General features: G+C 32.2%; 1 protein-coding gene across 1 annotated transcript in view; it reads right to left on the reverse strand.

Annotated features, from left to right (window-relative positions):
* Window positions 1–25,649, reverse strand: part of LOC108913441 (neurogenic locus Notch protein) — a 227,168-nt gene that overhangs the window by 84,844 nt on the left and 116,675 nt on the right. The window contains exon 5 of the mRNA XM_018718993.1: window positions 7,412–7,545. Within this exon, the coding sequence (XP_018574509.1) occupies window positions 7,412–7,545 (134 nt within the window). The remainder of the gene's footprint in view (window positions 1–7,411; window positions 7,546–25,649) is intronic.

Raw genomic sequence — 25,649 nt, forward strand, 5'->3', positions numbered from 1 at the left:
ATATATATATATATTGAATTTATGTAAGTTTTTGTAATTTTAAGAAATCGGTAAAAACACTTTTTCATTTTTATTCTTGCAGAAGATTTCACTGTGGACTTGGATATTCCTTTCAACGTTTCAATTCCAAAAAATCAATATTTTACCTAAAAAATAAAAGAAAAATGCGTTGATGATATTCCGGAGAATTTGGCACAAAAATCTACGGAAATACCTAGATATTGAAATTTGTAAAAGTTTTTCAAAACAATTTCGGATTCAGTTCAATTTAAGTGTAGAATCGTACTGCCCACATAAGTGTGCGAGGAAACATAAGTTGAAAAAACGCAATGAATTATTCCAGTGACAAATATAGCAGGAATCTTTCTGCGCACGTTAACGTAATATCCGAGCAAATATGCAGGAATGGCTTCGATATAAATGTATGAAATCAAATTATACAGCACCTGGCGCGGTCTTAAAAAAAACTAAATCTCGAAGTATTAAATCCTATCCAGTGATAGAGCGCGTAGGAAGGTATAAATTACGCTCGGAACACAATATATTCGAAATATTTACATAAAATAAAGCTTACTATAATTTACTGCGGTAATTTTACACAAATCTCGATATATGTGGCTCTATCCGATTTGGTATTTGATTACTCTTTGTTAAATATAGAGAGAAAAGGACAAACGCCTTTGTCGCCTGGCCTACGCGAACCGCTATAAAATATTTCGAATCAGTCCCGAAATTTATTGGGATTTCATATTTCTAAGTTCAAGAGGCACACGAAAGGTTGGAACCTCAAAATGTTATGCAATTCATATTGTTGACCCTTTAACATTTTAGAAACAACGATATTATTAGCTTTGTTCCTAGTGTTATTTTACAAAATTAGACTGACATTTCTAACATTATATCAAAGGACTAAAGTGTATTTTTTATCAAAAGCAACATTCAACCGAAGGTTGCCTTTTGTCACTAATTCTTTAACATATGTGCAAAAGTGCTTTTTAATCCTCTAGGTTACTTGATCGACACTTGATAGGTAAAAAATACCACTTTAGTTTCTATTTAGGACTAAAGTGTTAAACTAGATTTATTTTTGGAAGGTACTAGAAGAATGACCATTTATCCCACCGGCTATATGTCTGACTTGCAACGTACTGGCTGGATAAGAAGTTGAATAAATATATGATAAAGTTAGTCTTTCTTGATACCTGTTAAGAGAATGACATTCTGTAATTTGTTTCTGAAATTACAGTTGCTTCTAAAATTCACATGAATTGTTAATTTTCCAATTCTAATCAGTTCAACCCCTACCAAATTTACATTTTGGTTTTAGGTACTTCAAATTAAGGAGGACACACAACTATAGTGAGTTTTAATCATAAACTTCATCCATTAAATTAAAGATACACTTTAGTCTCTTGGTATATGTATTGTATTGGTATTGTATTATTGAAATTTAATACATCCTTTTCTAACGTTTGGACTAAAAGGACCACTTTAGTGTCTATTTAGAACAGAGTTAAATTAGTTTTGAATATCAAGGACTAAAGTGTATTAATATCAAACTTCATCCAAATGTTTAAAGATATAATTTAGTCTTTTGGTACATGCTATAGATATAGTTGTATACTATTAAAATTGATTTAAATACTTTTATCCACGACTATTGTATAATGTACCCATTATACGTCTGTTTGCTCGACCTTATTAATACCCATTAATCACGGCAGTGATTAATGAGTCATTAACCACTACTGCCAGATGCTTCCTTGATTTAGCTATAATATTATATTGTTCTGCTACAATCAATCGGTTTTTAAAATTGTATCGTGTAAACCACTAAATATTTTCAATTCAGGGCTGTACATAGGTATAAAAAAAAATTAAAAAAGTGAATTTTCCTAGACCAGATTCGAACCCGGGACCCGCGGTCGGAAGGGAAGGAGCATGTACACTGAGCCATCAGCGACTTCGTTTATGCAAGTTGTATATCTGTTTCTTAACATACCATGTTTTTCGAAACATTTCATAAATCTAAGTAACTTTTAAAACAAAACAAATTTGACTCAAACCTGTCAACATTATTGTTTGTGTGCATAGATTTCTCAGTGTTTTGATATTTTGTGTTAAATTGTGTTAAAAAACGAACTAAAAACAAAAAAAACTTCAACAAAAATATTTAGTAGTCGTGGATAAAGTATAGTATTCTACTCCCGTATAATGGCTATTATCCACTCGGTGATTTAGGCCACTCGCCTGCGGCTCGTGGCCGTAAACTTCACCTCGTGAATAATACCCATCATTATACGCTCGTTGAATAATATACTATTATCTGCTCCCACTATAGTAAATACATTGTTTTTAAGGAGGTAAGTAGATTTTACTGTAGAAGAGGAAGTTGCTATGGACAACTGGAGATAAATGAGGTAACTTACCTCCTTAGCGAAAAAAGCGATTTCGAGTTATAAATGCATATTTTGTGAACAAATAAATAGAAATATTTGATGAACATTACATTTTATTAATTATTATGAATGAATATTTATAGTAATTGTACAGTTATTACACTTAATAACATTTATAAATTTGGATAATTATTCCCCTCGCGTTTACTATTTGTCACATTTTTCTCAAAATGATTTGACTGCTCTATTTCAGACACCGGAATCTCAATATTATCTGACTGATCCATTAAAACAACATGATGCGATGTACTACTAAAACCTAGAAGTCATTGTAAAGAATCCTGTTGGCTATTTCATTTTTGTTACTTAAACTGTCAGCATCATAACTTTCTGCAATTGTGGCTGATTTCCACCCGCACCATGTGTCTTGATTGCTAATACATCAACTCCTGTAGTGGCCAGTAACGTTGCCGATGTTCCTCGGAATTAATGGTCTGTATATGTTTCAGGATGTTCTAGTTTCAAAACTGTGCAATTTTAATTAGGAATCATAGAAAGAGTATTCTTGCCGACTGGTTGGTTGTAACATCTACCTGCTTGATAGCGCATAAAAAAGCGTGAAATTTCAGTTTTAATTTCCAATCTAATCTTGATATATTTCTAGAGAATTTCTAGCTGAGAAACAGAACCCAGACGAGAAGTAACTGTAAAAGTACGTGACATACCATTTTTAGAATCTGGAATTGTAACTACAATAATGTCATCGAAAATTTTGAAATTGACATTGCCCAAAGTAAGTTTGCATAACTCATCAGAACGGCATGCTCCTGCAATACCTATGACCTTCATAAGCAAATATGTGTTCGGGTGCCTGAATGAGAAAATCGTTGACTTGTTCTCTTGTAAAAACGTTTGACTTTTTAGGTGTATAGTCGTCATTCTTACGTTTCAAATAGTTAACTTAATTATTGAGTATTCACTTCACAAACTCGCCGGTGACTTTAAAGTTCTTGACTTCTCCATGAAATATGCTAGCAGTGACATTTCAGAAACACCAGTATTTTTGTTTTGGCACCATTGAAATTTCTATATGCTGGTCCGTAGCGCACTTTCGACTTCTCGGGCAATAGAAATTCACAGGCAGCATTTGCTGCACTTTCTATTTAAAAATCACTCATTTAGAAATAATAAGTCAAAACCAGCAAAATTGCAACTTTTATGTAGCTTTGTTTATAAACACTTCAGAAACGACAAAATCCTAACAACCAAGGCGACTTTGCAAGATTTCGAATAATGTCGAAATGAATTGATTAAGAAATGTCAAAAAATAAAACCTAATCTTTATTTCATTAACCATAAAGAACTGTGGGAGCAGATATAATGTTATACCCCACGCAGCAGTTAAGTGTAATTTACCAGTCTCGGACTCTATTGCCAGCCATCGCTCCGCTCGGGCGCAAAATCGTCCTCGACTGGTAAATAATACTTACCTCCTTTATGGTGTAAATAACTATTTCCACATATGGCCAAAAAGTACAACTTAATTTCTATTTAAAACTAAAGTGTTAAATTAATATTTGATTTAGAGACTAAAGTGCAAAGGATTAAATTTAGTTTTAATACTAGAGGAATTATTGTGTTACCATTTACATTTTATTTACTTCAGACTAAGGAGATTGGTATCTAACAAGTATATCACAAAACTATAGTGACTTTAATCCACGAGATTAAAAATACACTCTTGTTGTATATTATAGAAATTTACTATTGAACTTGATTTAAATGCTTTTCCTACCTATGGACTTGACGAATTAAAAGTAAATATATTTTCTGGGTATATAAAACCACTCATTATTCTCTGAAATTAGGTACTTTAGCAAAAAATAGTGGACCTCACAGCTAAAGAACACTAGATTAATATTTTCTAATTAAATTGGTGTTAATTGACACCAAGCAGGAACCCTTTGTACTATTTTGATTGCAATGGGGCACGTTAGACAACAAGAGCAGTCATTTGTTCCTTGGCTATATAAACCGACGATAAGGCGAGCCGAACCCGACCACTTCCTTAATAACTCCTCCATATTACCGCATTAAATTCCTGGTAGTCGATAATAAAGTAACATTTATGTCGTGGAGCTTGAATCGTACAAAGTGACGTTTACAATGGAACGTCATGCGCTCCCAGCTCATGACCGACCGTACGAGGAACACGAGAATAGGCGCTCCTAGATGGATTGAGAAGTGCACAACAATACGTACGGCCATTCATTTGGACACAAATATGACATATGTAGACGTTCGATGTGTACGCGGTTCAAGTACCGCGTCTCGAGTTCGACACACAAAGCGGAAACCGTCGATAGCTTTGTGTTTGAGGTACTATTCAAAGGGAATTACGCGGATGTTGAGCTTGATTCGTGTGCCGACAATAGTTTCTCTCGATGTCCACTTTAGACCGGAGGCGTTAGTTTTAATTCCACATAAGCAGAAATATTTCAAAATTTACACGCTAACAGTTAAACATCTTGTAAAACAAATATGACAATTTTGTCTCATTTGGGATTTGGGAAGACTAAAGTGTTAAATTAGTTTTTACTTTCAACTGCTACACTTTTAATATTTCAGAGATTAAATTGTGACCAAAAGCACGCCAATATTAACTACATCAGGTTAAAGGACAATATATAACAAAGAACTAAAGTGCCTTTCAATTGCTTAGATGATTGTCACGCGCATGATTAAAAATTGCACATTAGTTTCTTTGTATATGATACAAATACTTTTAAACCTGATATAAATATCATGTTTCATCAATAGTTTCCACACTTAAATAAATAAATTAAATATGCCACTTTAGTATCTATTTTTAGGGGAACTAAAATGTTAATCTTCGGGAACTAAAATATTCTAAGGGATTGTAATTCTTCAAAAGATAAAAATATTTACCAAAAACATAAATCTTAAAAGCTAAAGTACAATGCCTAAAACATGTAGAACTAAAGTCTTTTTTTATTATCATAGGTAGCTGTTTAAATTTCACCAATACACTTTAGTCCGCAAGTATGTAACATATTCCGAGTGTTGTCAAACTTGTTTAAAACGCATGCTTTATTAATATTTCCATTATCCATGGATTAAAAGTACCATTTTAGTGTCTATTTAGGAGACTAAATTATATTTATTTATAACTAAAATGTTTAGAGATTTACTTTTAATAATTCACGCATTAAATAGTCAATATGTCAAAAACATTTCAATCTTAGATATTTCAGACTAGGAAGCATGTAAACATAGAACTAAAGCTCGTTATAATCCCTTTGGGTGATTAATCCATTCTATTAATACTTTCCACTGTTTTTTTTAAAGTAAATTTAATCTAGGTGGCTAAAATATTAAATTAGAAATATATTTTGCTGACGTAATATTTACACAGAAAATTAAAGGTTATTCCTTTGGATGGCAATTCAAACAGGACAATATTTAAATATACACTTTAGTCCCTTTAGTGTAAACAAATAAATGTTTTTTAAATCAAGTTATAATTTGTTTTTTAAACCCATTTGAACTTTTGTCTATGCCGCCACTGGCAGCTCCCGAACTCTGTTGTTTCTGCAGCTCTATCAAACTGTTTTCAAACTATCAGATATACTCGGTCACTTAAGTTGTCATATACTTTCAGCGAGTTTAAGGTCACGAACGAATGGGTTAAACATCTCTGATAGTTTCAAATCAGTCCTCTACTGCTGCAGAAACAGTATAACAGTATCTTAATCAATTTGAAATTTAAAAAATAAACTTACCTATGACAAGATCAAAGGTAGTATCAGTATAAAAATGACTCCAATGCAATGTTACACAATGTATACAGGGTGATTAAGTCATAATGTCATTAATTTTAAAGGAAGATAGGGAAAAATGAGTAGAATACGACTGCGCGATTTAAAAAATTTTAAAGTGCATATTTACGCTTAACAGTATTTTCAAATCATTATTTAAACCCATTTTCAGACCGCTGCTGACCGCTGACCTACAAAGGTTTATCGAGAGTGACTGAGAAACCTACCGTAATATTTGGTCATTAACCTAGCTTTTAATGTCTTTTTACTACTTTGTGAACAACAACGAATAAACAAAGCTTTTTACCTAAACACATGCATGAATGAGATATTTTTTTACATTTTAAATATTAACATGTATTTGTTAATAAAATCAAATGTATAAGGATAATAATTGGTTTCGAACGTTAGGTTATTTTTTTATTTTGGTAGTTAGTATCTTTAATATTGTTAACGTTTTCATTATGTTTTATATTGAATATTAGTTAGTATTATGTTCAATTAATTATCCCGTTTGTAGTACGTATAGCTTATTGTATGACTTATTGCTTTTCAAACGATAGTACGGCTAAAAAAACACTCAGTCATTCGTCTATAGCACTCTGTTATTAAAACGGGAACCGCTGCACTTTGATTTTGAAACCAATTACAAAATTCAAGACGACTGGGGAAATCAGCTGTTTCGCTTCAACGTTCGAAATTTCTGTGGTGCGTCGGTGCGTTCCCAAATGTGATGCAAAGTAGGGCGCCGAATTAGCGGGAGTTAAGAAGTAATTGCTTATTTTTTAAAAGGTTTTTTTTCGATTTTCTGTCTTCCGAATATGTGGTTAAAATTAATGACGTTATGACTGAATCACCCTTTATACAGGTCAAAAACGTACCATATTAGATTTGTTACTGAATGTACTGTTACCGAACCAAGTAATACAAGCAGCAAATGATTCGATCGATCTCTTAATTCATCAACAACAATAGTATTATTTCGTCTATTTGTTCTAATCTAAAAGCGACGGCAACGACCTCGGCGTCTAACGTACCAAAAAATCGATTAGCCAGACCGATGACTGATCGAAATGGGAACGGACCTTCCAAAAATTATTCGAATACTCATCAGTGCGAAGCAGTGGACCGCGACGAGGTGCCAGCGGACGATAACAAAGAAAGTGAACTTACCGGTCGGGCATTCGCAGGTGTAGGTGTGCTTGTCCCTTTGCCGGCATTGGCCGCCGTTCAGGCACGGGCTCGGGTCGCATGGGATGTACTCGCTCTCGCAGTTCTGGCCCGTGTAGCCCTCATCGCAGGTACATCTGGAACAAATGCTACGGTTAGACGACAGAAAAATCGAAACAGAGCACTAGTAACTAAATTGTAACTAACCAAACTGAATTAAAGTGCACCGTTTAGTTTTGAGAATGGAAAATGGCTTTAGTCTCCAAGAATATATGTAATTTTTTATCTTAATATATAGTGGGATGAATACAGGATACAGGGAACAAATACTAATAAATAATGTTGGAGCCAAAATTTGATAATTGGGCTGAGCACAGGGTGTATAAGATTTTGAAAAATATCACAAATATGCAAATAATCCAAACAAGTTTGACGTAGATTAATGAAACTTGGGGAGACAACTTCGTAAATAAAGTAAATATTATCGAGTACTCGTATACAATTTTATCAACCAGTAGCGGAAATGTTGGGAAATACCTACTCACTAAGAAAAGGATATTTTATACGTTCATCTGGTTCACAATTGTATTTCAAAGAAAAAATCCCCGTTATTTTCAGTGAACTCGGTGAACTTTTACCTTTATTTAAATAAGACGCCAGTTCATTTAATCCATATTCAAATCTATCGTGTCTGTAAAGTGTCAAAGAAGCGTATCTGTCTTTAATTATTTTTGAAATTCGTTGTAATTTAATAAAGTAAGTAAAATGTCGCGGATTCCATTATATTTTTTTCATTTACAAAAACAAACAATTTAATATTTGGTTTTCGCCGTGTTAAAAAACAAAACCTTAAACATGTCTCAATTTGGCCGATCCACTATTCACAAACGCTCCCTGTATAGAGGCGTGCGCTGTACGGACCTTATTAAGACATAAAAGGCCATTTTGAGATGGCGTTAAGTATTTCTCTGTGCCTTTATGTCTTTTAAAATGTATCGGGCTTAACAAGTTCTTTATAGCTGAAGTTTGCCATATTTATTTGTCTATTGTCTCAGAAATTACCTAAAATGGTACTAGAGCTGAAAAAAGAAGTATTTCAATGACGTTACAGTAAAAATCTTGTCACGTACAAAGTCCACTTCAAGTCGACCAAGTGGAGATTTCAGAAAATCGGAAAAGATACAACTTGCGAAAGAACAAATTTTAATATGGCGTCAGTTGCTACAATAAGTTTTTCGGAATAGAGAATAGAATAATAATGCTAGTTGTATTATATCTACAGGATTTACGCATATATATTTTAATCACTGCCTACATGGAATGTAATTAAAACCCTACACACCGATGGTTGTCGAATTGATTGATCCAGAGCTCGGAAGGCGCGGCTCTTAACAGAGTCGTACTCGGCTCACTCTCCCACTTTTTATTTTCAATTCCTTCCTAGAATTTGTTTCGGCTATTTCATGGTTTCATTTTATACAAATTCTGCATATACAGTAGGTCCACAGAAAAGGTGTTGAATAGGAAAAACTTTCTTATTTTTCATTTTATCAAAAAAAGTTACACTTGATTGATTTTTGCTGGTTCTTAAAGTAAGATTGGAAAAGAAAAATTTAACATTTCTTGTACGGAGTATTCAAAAAAATTGAAAAAACTTGAAGAGTAAAGTGCACTTATTTGTGTATATGTGGAAATAAGTTACTAGGAAAAGGTGTTCAAAAGTAAAAGGCAGTCTTTAATATTAATTTTCGAACTACTTTTATTTTCGGACTACTTTTATTTATTTGTAATCATTAAATTTATTTTATACAAACTAAATTATTTAAGGACTGGCTCAGTATTGCGAATACCCCAAGTGAAAAATAGATACAATGAAGATGATGCAAGCACTTTGTTGGTATTACATTCAGTAGAAGAACACCCCAAATTATCATTAAGAAGAAGAGCTGAAAATCTCCTATTTGTTAAAAAGTCGCAAATTCAGAAGATCGCAATAAGAGATACATCCATATACAAGCCAGATTTTCAACCAATGGTGCTGTGGCTTCGCAACATGCACGACATTGGAGTCATTCTAATACGCATTTTCGGATACCACAGAGGCGTCAGGACTTTACTAAAGTAAATGTGTGGTGCGCCACTTCTTACTACGAAATAATACTTCTTTAACACTTCCTGTAATGCGGATAGTTACTTAGATATTTTCTTGACGGTGAATTAGAAAACCTTCCGTTAGAATACCGTCTTTCATTTTATTTTCAACAAGATAGATGTCCAGCTCATTATGCGGCAAGTGTAAGACAATGGTTAGACTATACATTTCCAGACCAGTGGATTGGGAGAACCAGTTCAGTGGCCTCCTAGGAGTCCAGATTTTGACAATAATGGATTTTTTCCTATGGGGTCCACTGAAACAAATTGTTTATCGCACACCTCTAATAGATTCCATATTGATCAATTAAAGGGTGCTGATGCTATTGCTTCAATATCTTAGACGAGGTTAGAAGAAATTTTGATGAATTACTTGTTCGTTTAAAAACATGTGCTCAATAAGGTGGCAGTGTGTTTGATTAAATAAACTTTGAATTGTTAATTTGAAATAATTTAATTTGTATAAAATAATATAATATAATATAATATAATAATAATATTTTTTCGAAAATTGGTATTAGAGAGTGCCTTTTACTTTTGAACAACTTTTCCTAGTAACTTATTTCCACACTTCACAAATAAGTGCACTTTACTCTTGTACCATTTAAAGTTTTTTCAATTTTTTGAACACCCCGTACAAGAAATGTAAAATTTTTCTATCCCAATTTTACTTTATGAACTAGCAAAATTTTGTATCAAGAGTAACTTTTTTCGATATAAGGAAAAATAAGAAAGTTTTTCCTATTCAACACCTTTTCTATGGACATACTGTATATGCAACCCTTTTCAACATCTCAGGTCGGCCACCCCTATTTCAATTTTTTAATAAAAAAATTAAGTCATATTTTTTTAATGAACTAAAAAAAAGGGCTCGTATTTCGAAACTATAATTACCTCGAATCCTACTTTATCATAATTTTCTTTTTCGGACCATATTTAGAAAAATTGTATTTATAAATTTTCTAAAAACTAGATTAAAAAAAATTCGTAGGAGACACGATTTACAATTTTTAATTATAAATAGTTTTCACTTTTACGTATTTTCTAAACTTACTATTTTCTGTTAATATTATTGTGCTGTAACATATTTCGTTTGATATTTACATTTAATCTGAGCCCGGTTCTGTTAACAGCCGTGTATCCCCGAACTCTACCATCACAACGTTGACATATTTGTGTCAATTTGTCATTTTCTCAGACGGTGTTTTTCTTTTAAGTACCATCAAATGTATTTAATGGACATTTTTAATGAACTATTGGGTATTCAAGTGAAATACATATGGTGATCTAAAAGAATAATGAAATGGCAGACATGGTTAAAAGTGTATTTTTTGTGCAATGAAAGAGCACATGCGACAAAAAAATGTGTATGGGGATTAGTACGAGGCTAAAAGAAATATTCCAAATGAACATAAGCAAATTGATAAATATGATAAAATCCAGGGGATCTACCACAGTTGGTACACCTAGATTTGTCACAAACGTCAAGGAAGTAGGTATATCTATTTGAACATATACACGTAAAAATTTAAGGAAAATTTAAACAAAGGTTGAAATTTTTTAACTTTAAACCTGTTTCTTTCTATTTTATACAAAAACTTTAATGATTCTGCGTTACACAGGCAATACTTCACAACGGATCTACGTTATGCGTAAATTCTACGGTAAAGTCAGAAGTTCTCAAAAGTTTTTTATTGAAAAATCATGCACATTTATTTTAAATCTGACATTCTTATTTAACTATACAATCTTACTAAATTTACTTCTCTTATTTTCTCTCACACGTTTCACCTTGTCTTATACGAATCTAACTTGGGCATTTATACCGATTTTTGTAGCGCTCTTCTGGTTCATCTGACAGTATAAGGAAAACGCCAAGGCGGCTGCCAAACGCGTCCTGCCATTAGCTCGAGGTTAAAAGCCATATTTATAGCCTTTTATACGACTTTTAGAATCGAAACGTATCTATTTCAGGCGGCTGAAACTGAAAATGGCACCAAACAGAGCGAGAAGCACACACACAGGTAGGTATGAGATGGCGGTGATAATAAGAGAGTTACGGCCTGTCAATATGATGTTAGCAGATGCAACGAGATGCGATCATTTCAATAGGCAGTAAGTAAGTACAAATGTTAAACGAACTACCTGATACTTCCTATTGAGACCTGTTGCAGAAGAATCCAGTCACGGATAATGGCTTTTAACATTGTTAAGGTAATTTCCAATTATTTAAATAACAATTTATAATAATAATGAAAGTTTCATGGTTGCATGTTAGAGAATTGGCAACAATTTTAAGAAAAAACATCGATCTTTTTCATTTTTTGTCAACAGCAAAATTGCATTAAAAAAAATTGGACCGAGCTGTCTTGTAGAAAATTTCATTTAAAACAAAAATGATGTCTTGCATTTTCTTCTCAGAGTGCAATCTAACCGAGATATTGAAGAAAAACAGATGAAAAAGAATTTTTGCGACGTACATTGTTATATAACATCTTTGTAGCCAAATTGTAACAAAATTAAAAGATGCACTTCAGTTACTTGCTGCATAAAATAGTAACAGAAATAGCAAATCATGTAATTTACATCCCATATCACTGTAACACTATCTTTTCATAAAAATTAGTCGACAAAGTAAACACAAACCACTGACAGCGGGGACACAAACATTGTTATTAAAGTCCGCTAAAGAAAGGACTGCGTTAAATAGAGATGAAACCAACCAAGCGTTGCAGAAATAATTTATATCTTCATTTCTATAAATAAATCTCCTGCACACACGCCTGTAAATACTGAAACAGTTTTCTGGGACATGTTCCGGAGCAAGAAAAACCGCCTCGGGGAAATATACATTTCTAATTGCCATTTCAAACGCAATAAAAAGCCCGACATGTTCGCTGAATCGAGAGAGGCAAGATTAACGGCTGGAAGGAAAGGATGTGCAAACTGGTGTTACAGTTATGGGTGTAAAAAATGTATTCCACTGCATCATTTGCATTTTTAATCAGCCTGAACAAGGCTACCGATGTTGTTGTTTGGGATTATGGAAGGAATAGTCGTAGCTATTACATCAGAGTCCTATACAAAGTGACTTAATAAAAAGCAGTTTGCCCAAGGTGACTTTTTAAATGAAAATATTATGGGGATTTTTGTATGTGTGAGTTTTGTTACATGTTTTTCGGGAAAATACATTGAAAATACCAGTTAATGTAATTTTTACATGAGTTCTGTAAACACATTTCTCGGGAAAATATAATAAAATTCCCAGTAAATTTCTACACGAGTTCGGTAAACCCGCTTTTTTTTGGCAAAAATATAATACAAATGTAATTCATGTAATTTTTATGAGTTCTATAAAAAATACAATAAAAATATTGGTTACTGTAGCTCTTACATGAGTTATGTCGCGTTTTTGGAGAAAAATGAAATTACTGGTGCATGCAATTTTTATAGTTCTGTAAACATATAATGCGGAAAAAAACAGTAACATTACTAATTAATGTAATTTCTACGAGTCCAGTAATATGTTTTTTTTTTGGAAAAATATTAGAACACTATTACTACTTCACGAAATTTTAACATTAATTACGCAATAAATACAATAAAAATGTAATGTTTACAAGAATTCTGTAATATGTTTTTCGGAAAAAATACAATCAAATTCTAGTTATTGTATGTAATTTTTACAAGTGTTTTGTAAATTATTTTTAATGAAAATATACACTACTAGATCATGTAATTTTACAATGCAATGGTCATAATATTTTCTGTAAAATTTAATGTAATTTTCCAGCATTTTCTTCATTTTAATCGGAATTTCACACTAACCTATTTTACTTTTCGCAATTTTACAATCCCTTTTTGTAACGAAGATTCAAACATTGATAAACTGTTTTGAGTAGGCCATCCTGTTCGAAGAGAAGGTACGGACGCAATTCCTATGATTTAAGTATACTCACTAATACCCCCTTAGATTAATATGTTAATTAAACGAAGCCATGAAGATTTATAACATCGCTGAGTCTAAGTACTGGTACTCTGCAAATTACTTAAAGTCAATTACCGGTTGAATTATCATTTATTAGTTACCTACGTTAATGAATTATGAACGAGACAATAAAATAATACGGACACTTTCTACAGGAAGTAATTAAATAATGCGGTATGAGAGCGGCAAAAATCCATCCTGCGACCAAATCGCATACCCAAAATTTAATTTGGGTTAATTCACCATAAATAATGCCCCATACAGGGTGGATTGTGTTAAGTTATGAATTATCTGACTGACAATCACTTTAACACTATTAATTTTGTAATTCGCGAAAGTGTAAAATTACATGATTTATTACATACATACATTTTCAGGAACTGCGTCAAGATTGTAAAAAACGCTCTTACCCGTCGATTTTAGATTAAAGGGGAACATTCTTTGCTGGTATTTTTTACTCCGCCACTTTCACCCCCAAGCAAGAGTAAGCATCACCCCAAAATATTTAAATGGCATTGGGGGTTGAGTAATATTTCTTTTGAAAGCTCTTACAATTCTCTTTACAACACACTTTAAATTTTATAATATCGCCCAATACCTACTTTGAAAAAAAATTACATTTTAAAATTTAAATTATGTTTAGTTGCTTACTTACTACTTAGTTGGTTAAATGATCAAACTGATGACCGCCCGCTTCCATACAAGAATAAAGATTTTATTCGAAACGTTCGCGCACATTCCGAAGCATTTCCGGAGTGATCCGACGGCATTCGTTGAAGATTCTTTGACGCAAATCTATCAGCGATGATGTATGTGTTTTATAGATTTTACTTTTTAGGTATCCCCACAAAAAGAAATCAAGGGGCGATAAATCCGGTGATCGTGGAGGTCACTCAATGCTGCCTCTTCTCCCAATCCAATTCCGTAGAAAACGTTGGTCCAAATACTGACGGACAATTAACGCATAATGCGGAGGAGCACCGTCCTGTTGAAAAATCAAATGATCTTCATCATACTCTGGAACATTTTCAATAATATCAGTCAAGGCAGGGTCAATAGCGTCTTCCAGTAATTGCAAATACATTTGGCCAGTCAAATTACCAGGTAGAAAAAAAGGACCCACCAGCCGGTCACCGAAAATTCCAGCCCATACATTTAATTTTTCCGGTTGCTGTGTATGCACCTCGTGAAAAACTCTTGGGTTTGAATCGGACCAATAGCGGCAATTGTGACGATTTACCGTCCCGTTCAAGAAAAAACTGCATTCATCAGAAAAACAGATGTTAAAAAGGAACTGTGGATCGTTCCCTGCTCGCTCACTCATTATTTCGCAAAATTGCAAACGGCGGTCATAATCATCCTCATGAAGTTCCTGGACTAAATGTATTTTGTATGGATGGAATTTATTCTTCTTCAAAATGGTTTGTATGCTAGTTCGATTGATCCCAGACACAGATGCCAGCTGCCTCGTACTTAATGTAGGATCAAGATGAACTTGTCCCAAAACTGCAACTTCACTAGCTTCATTAACTATAGGTTTTTCAATTTCTCGTTTTTTATTGGCTACGTTCCCTGTCTCTTGAAATTTTTTTACTAACTCTAGAACATACTTCCTCCTGACATGTCGATCTTGATGTTGTTCATTAAATAGCTGAGCTGTTCTATTCGCACATTTATTGTTCATAAAGTAAAGCGAAATGATATCTACCCTTTCCGCAATGGAATAAACCATAGTGTTTAATTTTCAAAAACACAATTAAATAAACTACCAACCAACGCTTCCAAATAATACTAGAAAATAATTTGGAATCCACTAATTTTACGTTCATTGTGTGTATATAGCATTCATTTCTGTTTTTTACAATTGTGTTTTTTTTACGAAAGTGATAACAAATCGCCAAAAACCAATGTAACGCAAGAAATACTAAATTTATACCATTGGCGTACTTAACTCGAATGACTGACATTTTTACCGTTACTAATTGTTTGTACATAAGTTTCAACTTTAAAATCAAAATTCTTAATAAGTATTGGGCGGAATTATAAAATTTAAAGTCTGTTGTAAAGAGAATTGTAAGAGCTTTCAAAAGAAATATTACTCAACCCCCAATGCCATTTAAATGCTTACCCATGCTTGGGGGTGAAAGTGGCGGAGTCAAAAATACCAGCAAAGAATGTCCCCCTTTAATCTAAAATCGACGGGTCTGAGCTGTTTTTCTTGACGCAGTTCCTGAAAATGGCTCCTTCGTTTTCATTTGGCCACCCTGTATATAAAAACTATGCCACATTATGTGTTTGTAGACATTTAATGTTACATTAAAGTAACTAAATTAAAGCCTCACATAGTAGTTGAAATTAAATCATAATAACTGCTATTCTTTTAGCCTTACTTTACATAAAACATCACAGAAATACATTATCCATCATTTGTCATATTACAATGTAAAATTACAGTACAGTACAATTTACATAACTTAACATAAATTTCAAAACATTAAATTTCACATACAGGGTCGGAAAGTCTCCATGGTTCATCGGCCGTTACGTGAGAGCGATAAAGAAAGTCATAGAAATCCGTGAGATAGATAAAGATGGCTATAATGAAGGCGTCTAATAGTCACCGCCCATTTCGCCCTTCCACAAATAAGATCCACTTCTTATTTGTGGAAGGGCGAAATGGGCGGTGACTATTAGACGCCTTTATTATAGCCATCCTTCTCTATCGCACGGATTTCTATGACTTACTTTATCGCTCTCACGTAACGGCCGATGAACCATGGGGACTTTCCGACCCTGTATATAACTGAAGTAACTTCAACTATTTTTGTAAAGTTAAAATGTAAGAATTCACAGAACTCAATATGAAATTACAAAACAACGCAGATTACAAATAAATTACTGAAATCATATATCAATATATACAACATAATGTGTATTTCTAATTGTTTTCAATAATTAAATTTTTTCACATGTTTCTTCGTTGAATCTGTTAGAAACGGTCTAGTTGTAGACCACGAAAACGTTCCCAACTTCACCAACTTGTTAAATACAACCGTTAATAACAACAAATTGCAGATTTAACAGCAGCTAGTTGAAATAACATGTGTTTCACGAAATGCATAGAACGTGAAGCGTTAAATACAGTCATTTTAGAGGTGTTTTTCAAAAGGGTTATCTACTGCGTATTTATAATTTCACACGAGATTTTCGCTCCAATTTTACGAGTAGAAAGTACCCTTGCTGATGGCTAGTGACACGATATATTAATACTATTCTATTTTTGAACATAAAACTTGTAATTAACCCGGCATATATCCATAAATTTCGTATAGAATGTAGGGAATGTCATGCTAATTCAGTCATATTAAAATTGTTGATTCAAATTATATCGTTTATTTGTTTGTGATTGATTAATATGTACATTTATTTCAGTATAGTAACGGTAATATGTATTTAATAAGATTAAAAATTTCACTTCACCTGCATGAGTTTAATAGCCAACATTCTACAGGAAGTCTGTTCTAAAACCAATCAACAAGTCAAAATTAGGATAAAAAGTATTTCTCATATACCACTTTTACTTTACCAGTGAACATGTGTTGTAACGTAATGATCTGTGGAAAAGCTCAACAATTAACACAATCTTTCAGTTTTTTAAACAGGTGGATGATGGTAAAATTACTTGTGAAAATGTAATGTAATTGTAACTACTTTTAATTATTGTAAAATACGTTGTAATATTAACAAGCAAAACAATAACATCATTAAATAGTAGTAGTAAATATTATTATGTAATTTTACAGAGCATACTGTAATACAAATTAACAAAATGCATTGGATTATTACATCAAAAAATGTAAATCAAACATAGCACACTCTTCGGAATTGTAAAATTTATAAATTACACTGTATTATTCATAACCAATGCTTCCGTAAAATGTAATGTAAATTGTAAATTACATTAAGTTACACATACATTATCAGTTTCAACGGGAATCGAAAATTTATTCGCAGAAAAGGGCGGGGATTTCTATTGTACCTCCCCAGAACACCAGTGCAGGGATTTTTCTACCAACGCAATTTAAATAACAATATCTATTTATTTATTTTTTTTTAAAGAAAGAACCTCCCATCGGCATTGTTAACGATGCCAGTACGCATATAGAACTCTCTTGAAACTCGCTCGCTGTTCCTATGAAATATGTGACGGGCGATGTATTGTTATCCAACGGGTCTCATCATGTGTCAGAGAGAGCCGCTAAGAAACCGGAACTATTAGAGGGCCGGGTTGACCTGAGGGGTCATCAAGGGGTTATGTTCGGATTGTGTAACAGGTCCGTTTATGACATATCTACTTTTTTTCTGGGAAACGATCAAAATAATGGACTGCACTTTCGGGTGTATATTATGTATGCGTACCTGGAAATCGTACTACATTCCATCTTGTGGAGTTATCAAGATTTAAATTATCGCGTTAAAATTATTGTTGAGCTTAAGAGTCACAATAGAAAGGTTCAACTTATTTTATGACCGCATTCAAATTTTGTGTTTTTCCTAAAAAAAGAACAATAAAAGCAGAAGGATACAATTATCTTCAGCATAAGAACACCAGTCTCAAAAGAGAAGATTTCTGATAGCCGAATTATTAACGGCTTGGTACAACGACAATTTTATGTTATAAAACTGGATATTTTCAAGTATGACGGATTACGACGAACAAAATGTGGGCTGACATATGTCTATATTTCTATAAAACAGCTGACACTTTAGGTGTGTTTTGATTCAGACAGAGAACGGTTCTAAAACGGTTCAAATTAGTTGACCATTAAATTCATAAGAATATCTAAGCCAAGACTACAATACAGTTGGGTAACTAGTATAAACTGTTCTAGGACTGTCCGCTGATAGAACCAAAGGCCTTTTATTCCATTATGGTGAAATATATGTACAGAGTCAACTTAAGTAAGGATTATACTAACTTTCGCTTATTTTTTATTTTAAATATGACAAATTAGTTGTTGAAATTTAGGCTGAATTTCCATAAACACCGATGTTTTCAATAAACTTCTTTATTAATTACCTAATGCCACCGGATATTAATAAGTCTGAATGTTTTCTCGACTGCTTCCTGTTTCAACAGTATATTCGTAGTATTTCATGTGAGACTATGACTATGACGTATAATTCCCTCTAAAACTCCAGCAGGTCACTTTCTACCTTAATCTTTAATAGGTCCCAAAAACATGCTTTGTAGAAAATATCTGTATCGTCGGCATATCCAGTGATTTTTCCACTGCTGTGAATATATATCACAAGTATCACATACATCTCGAATAGAATGGGACCTAAAATTGTACCTTGAGGTACTCCATATTTAACTATTTCAAAGTTAATACAAAAATCGTTAATTTCCACACATTTCGGTCTGACAAATAATTCTGTAATAGTAATGCCACATTATCTCTTATACCCATATCTTCAAGTCGACCAAATAGTATTTTTTGGAAAAAATACAACGACTTATTACTTGCATCCGTACAGTGTAAACCTCATTAGATAATGTTAAAAAAGCATCTTGGGTGTATCTATTCTCACGAAAATTATACTGCGGAAAACAGATTATATTCGACTCATTATTTAATGAGGTTATATTAGTACAGTCATTGAAGCTTTTCACCTCCTAATTCTTTGAAACTGAACCGATCGCCTTGAAATTTGGCAGATAGTTATAGAAAAGGTCAATGAACATTAGTGACGACGGCGACGCTTTCGCCCTATTAGGGGTTGACACCCATTCTCGGGGGTAGAAATTTTTTTTAAAAATAACGCTGGAAATCGATAGTGAATCAAATTTTGAGCAAAAAATTTTCGAAGAAATTTTTCAAGAAATCAATAGTTTTTTAGTTATTCACTTTTTCAAAGTATTTTTCACGAATAACTCAAAAACAACGCATTTTATTAAAAAAAAGTGTAATGAACAAAAATGTAGCTTATAAATAAAAAGTGTTGTACGTCCTATACAAAGCTAAATATGGTTAGTGGAACGGGACTTGTTTTGGGGGGAATACTCGAATCGATGTATTCAACGTCAAATAACGGAAAAAGTATTAATTTTACGTGTATAACGCTCCTGGATTTTTTGTAGTACTCAAAAAGACCTTCAAAATAAGCACTTATAAAAGTTAATTACAGCAAAATTGAAGGAGTTACCGTCAAAAACAGATGGGTTGCTCATATTTTTTAAGGAAAAATGAGCAGTAAACGCTGTACCATTTCCATCAGAATTAAAATTAATCGTAGACCCTTTATAATTAGTTTTGTTTTAGTGTTTTTCATACGATCCTGAAGTTAGACCGGTTNGCTGTACCATTTCCATCAGAATTAAAATTAATCGTAGACCCTTTATAATTAGTTTTGTTTTAGTGTTTTTCATACGATCCTGAAGTTAGACCGGTTTAGAATGCGTATTTTTTAAATAAAGTACGGTAAAAGTTGAAAACGTAATTTTCATTATTCAAAAAAAATTGCCTTATTTATATAATAAGTCTGAAACTATGAAAGATACGTAAAAAATGATAGACAACAAAAATGTAGCTTTTTTATTCAGCAAGTATTTCGCTTTTTTTTATTCCTATACATAAAAAAATAAAGGAGATATCGCCGCTTGAATTATCCATTTTAGTGAAAAAACGACCTGTCTCGAGTCCTTCGATCCTTTCCCTTAAAAAACGAAGGACTTAAAAGGTTTTATATGCAAACGATCTTACAGCTCTTGAAATTATCTTTGCATGCTTTTTTGTAGGATACTGTAGCTTCAAAATTAACCGAGTTATGGTGAAAAGACCAATGACATTTTTTCGGAGCAAAATAGGCTTTCTCATTTTTATATATTATATAGCAGGGGTCGGCAAGTAATTTTAGGTGGGGTCCGGATATTTTTAAAAATTTTTAACGAGGTCCAAACAAAAAATCATATTTCTTACAAATTTTCATTTGAACTCAAATTTAATCTGCTTACTAACCATTAATAACTCAAAACAATAGAAAAAATGATAAGGTTGGCACTCAAACGTAAAAAAACATTTTTTAAATAATTTATTTGAGTAATTTATACTTTCAAAAAATTTTTGGCGGTCCAGTATTTTACCTTCCGCGGTCCGCCAGTTGCCGACCCTTGTTATATAGGGTGGTCGCGACGTAATGGGCCAAAATTCATGGGTAGATTTCCCAAGTAAAAATATTGCGATTTAGCCGAACTTACCTTAGTCCAAAAGATGATAGTTAAAGAGATACAGGGTGTTAAATGTAAAATATTATTTCAGTTTTTTTTTAATTTATTCCTTAACAAATGCAAATATCCTCACAAAATTTTGGGGATTGAAGTTCGTTGAGTAGAGAAATTGAAATCTGTTCACATTTTGGTTAAAGTTCATAGAGGGCGCTAGCTGCAGTAGATTGAATGTGTTGAAAACGACATAACTTTTTTGTGCTTTAAGGTATCTCATCTTTGGTTACAAATTCTTATTTTCCAACTATTTTTACACAAAAAAAGGTAGACTTTATGAAAGTAGCTGTCTCGCACCGTTTCCGAGATATTTGGCTTTGAAACTTCCAATGCTACTAGTTGAAATAATTATAATAATTTAGAAATGTCAAAAACAAGGGTTTATTTAGAATTAAAAATTGTAATGAACAGTAAAATAGTAAACATTAGTAAAAAAAATATTTTGACAATAATTGCTTAAAATATCCACCTCTAACTTCAATACATTTATCAACACGTTTATTAAAAGATTGTCTTATTTTAAAGTATAAATCTTTAATGCGAAATGACTTTGCAGCATTTAAAACCTGCTACTAAAGTTCTTCTCAAGTGTTTATAGTTTCTCCATAAACAACTGATTTCATGTAACTTTCAAAAACGAAAACCTCGGCATTCTATCTCACATTTTTGTACGAGTATACAATTTAATTTGTAAGCTAAGATATGATTTTAATTAGATACGAATAATACTTAATAGAAATTAGCATACAAATGACAGTAATAAGACAAGTGGAAGACGTCAATTATTTGATTTGCGTCCAAATCCTACTTAAGAAACTTTACCACTAAATTAATAATACCTGTAGGTACTAAATTGTATTTTAATGCAACAGCATTGGAAGTTCCAAAGCCAAATATCTCGAAAACGGTGCGAGATAGCTACTTTAATAAAGTATACCTTTTTTGTGTAAAAAAAGTTGGAAAATAAGAATTTGTAACCGCGCCATTATTCCATGGCTAGAAATTGGCCTCAATGATTTGGGATCGAGGGGGATTATCCCTCTTTATCCTGCCTCATCTCGTGTAGGCCTGGACAGCCTTCGTAGGTGTTCCCCATTCGTCGTCTACCCCGACCGCAATTTGTAACCAAAGATGAGATACCTTAAAGCACAAAAAAGTTATGTCGTTTTTAACACATTCATCTACTGCAGCTAGCGCCCTCTATGAACTTTAACCAAAATGTGAACAGATTTCAATTCCTCTACTCAACGAACTCCAATCCCCAAAATTTTGTGAGGATATTTGCATTTGTTAAGGAATAAATTAAAAAAAACTGAAATAATATTTTACATTTAACACCCTGTATCTCTTTAACTATCAACTTTTGGACTAAGGTAAGTTCGGCTAAATCGCAATATTTTTACTTGGGGAATCTACTCATGAATTTTGGCCCATTACGACGCGACCACCCGTAAATTATATTATACAAATAAAATAAGTAAAAAAAATTAGTGTGATTATTTATATGCAGCGTAGCAATTTTTTTTATGATTGATTATATTTAAAAATCGATTATAATAAAAATATTTTACATTAATATTGGTAAAAGGATAGTTTATAAGAGTGAAAATGACAAAAGGAAATTATTCTTTCATAATATAATATTCTTTTATTAGTTATAAGGTAACTTTTATTTTAAATAATTGCAAATCATTAAAAAGTAATTTTTTATCATTATTTTTTGCATAGGGGTAGTTTTTAAAGGTTAAATAAAGGGTCTAAATGATCAAATATATCATAAAACATGTTCGAGAACATGGAAAATTATTTAATCTTTGTGCTTGAACAAGATTTTTATCAATAAAATGCTTAAAACTTAATTTTTTAAATTTTTTTCAGTTCGGGGTAGTTTTTACCCCTAAAAAACAAAAAGCGTCAATTGGGCTTATATCACCTTTGAACGTGAGCCTAAGATGAGCCTTATTCTAAATTTTCATGCAAATCCATGCAGTTTCAAAGAATTCGGAAGTTACAGCTGATTTTCAGCTTTAATGACTGTACTATATCAAATTTTAAAATTAATAAGGAGTTTGGTGGCAGATTAGGTCAATATATATTACGCTTAAGACAGAAAAACAATATTATATTAAAAATTATTGTAATTCGGTAAATTACTTATCTTCAACGAAAAGAAAAAGAAGCACTTTCGGCTACCCAAGCCACAATCCTACAAATTTCTAAGTATAACATAAAAAATTTTGAAAAAATAAAAATATAAATTTACGACAATCTAATAATAACCTCCTGGCTCCTGGCAAAAGAAAACATACAGTAATTCAACACATACATTTTGGGACACCCAGTACATTAACATTGGGAGAAGCCGATAAATATGATTTATTTGTGCCACGGTGTACACAAAAATGCATTTTGCGTCTAAAATTCCGTGGTTTAATTATGACGCGATCTGGTAGTAACAGAGTGAAAAAAACAATTAAAACCGGCCATTTCGAGCAAACAGATCGCTACCGGTTCGCGTTACATCATAAAAATTTCCTCACCGACACCCGTACGGCACCGGCATATGAAACGAGCATGACAAAAACCGAACTAGGTTCACGGTAATGGAAGAATGCATGTAATTGCGCCATCTATCCTTAATCCAATGATAATGAAACCCGAATAGGAATTATTTTAATTGACCTTTCATTAAACAGATTTCTATGGAAACGATCTGGCTTTACTTATATGTACCTAGTCGAACTCAAACGACCGCATATAAGACAAAAGCAATTCATGTTACGACACTGTTCGTCGCCCTAGATGGTGAGGGTATTTTTCTACAAGGAGAACGATCGTTTTTAATTATTCGCGGGATGCTCTTCAATGAATATTCAGCCGGACAATTTATATTACATGCTCTCTACTTGGAAGCGGCCTTATAAATCCACAGGAACACGTTCCTTCGTTTTATTCCATTACCATTCTGCCATCTGTGCTCGCGGAACGACGTCGAAATCTTCTAAAAATAAGGATTACGCAACGAGAAAGAAGTAGCTAGCGTTTCCATAAATATTTCCATTAAAATTTAAAATCTGGCTATAAAATATGAGCCGTGAATTAATGAAGCCCACAGAACGTCTCAAATTCGGCACATCTTTATTACAGAGATTGAAAAATCACCATAAAGTTCTTAAAAACTTTTGTAATTTAAGCATATGTTGCGCTTAACAATCAAGACAGAGGCAATTGATGATATGTCAAATGACGTAAACTTATATTTACCATGAATATTGATAAAAGTACTGTACCTACATATACAGGAGTTATAAAAATAAGTTTTCCTGTAAATGCGGTAAAAATACCAGCTAATATATTATGTACGTTTATGTTTATCGGAAGTTTACAGTGGATATTTATATTATTATTTGTAATTTTAATGTAATTTTAAGTAAATACAAGTAGTACCTGTTGTGTTATACTAAAATACCATCATCGGTTTGTTTAATTTCCATAATTATGGCATTTCTATTGTAATTTTACACATCATTATAATTTTACATGTCATTGTAATTGTACAATAAAATAACATTTTTTGGCGTAATTGTAATTGTTTCGTAAAATTGTAAATGTGAACTTTCAAGTAATTTTACAAATTTTCATTGATTTGTTATTAAGTATACGAAAATAATGTAAAAAAATTTACATGAGCCATGAAAATATATGTCTAGGAAAAATGTACTAAAATATTTTACATTTGTTTGTTGGAAGTTTACATTGAATACAAGCGTACGGCTTTATATTAAAGCTCCATGAACAGTTGCTTTAATTGCTTGATTGCATTTTTATTGTAATTTTACATATTATTATAATTTTACAATAAAGTAGTTTCAAGTAATTTTACAAATTTACATCGATTTGCTACTATAGATAATGACGAAAATAATGTAAAAATTTTTACATGAGTTATGAAAGTACACGCCTAGAAAAAATACACTAAAAATACTAACTAATGTAATCTTACATCTGTTTGTTGGAAGTTTGCAGTGAATATTAGCGTGCTGCTTCATATTAAAGTTCCATGAACAGTTGGTTTAATTGCATGACTGCGTTTTTATTGTAATTTTACAATAAAATAACAATTTGGGGTAATTGTTTGGTAAAATTGTAAATGTGAAGTTTCAAGTAATTTTACAAATTTACATTATTATATAATGACGAAAATAATCTAAAAATTTTTACATGAGTTATGGCAATACGTATTTAGGAAAAATGCATTAAAAAAATACCAATTAACATAATATTACATTTGTTTGTTGGAAGAATACAGTGAGTATAAGCGTGCTGTTTCTTAATAAAGTTCCATGAACAGTTTACCTTTACAATGTATAATTAATTTACATTTCTTCTTATACTAACAGTTACAAGCAATAAATTTTAATTCCTAAATATAAATATTATTTTAACAGGCAACTAGTGTTTCGTGCAAGCAAATAAAAAACAGCATAAAATACTGCAAATTTTTCACAATTTACTAACTTAAGTCACTAACTTAAAATAAATTCGGTATATAAAATACAAAATTGTTTAGAAATGTATTGACACGTCGATTAGTGTTATAAGTTGGGCACATTTTTATAAAAAAATAAAATTATATAGGTACAGGGTGTCACAACTAGAAGATATTACGTCATTGATGTTTTTTTTAATGGCAAGCCTAGTTTGGTGTCTTTAATGCAGGTAAAATTATATATTACTACAAAATTTCAAGTTTTTTTCTTAGTCGTTTCCAAGATACAGTAAGTACAATAATTCTTTTACCATTTTTGGTTATATTT

Source organism: Anoplophora glabripennis, unplaced genomic scaffold (genome assembly GCF_000390285.2).
Source record: "Anoplophora glabripennis isolate ALB-LARVAE unplaced genomic scaffold, Agla_2.0 scaffold528, whole genome shotgun sequence".
NCBI classification, from domain to species: domain Eukaryota; kingdom Metazoa; phylum Arthropoda; class Insecta; order Coleoptera; family Cerambycidae; genus Anoplophora; species Anoplophora glabripennis.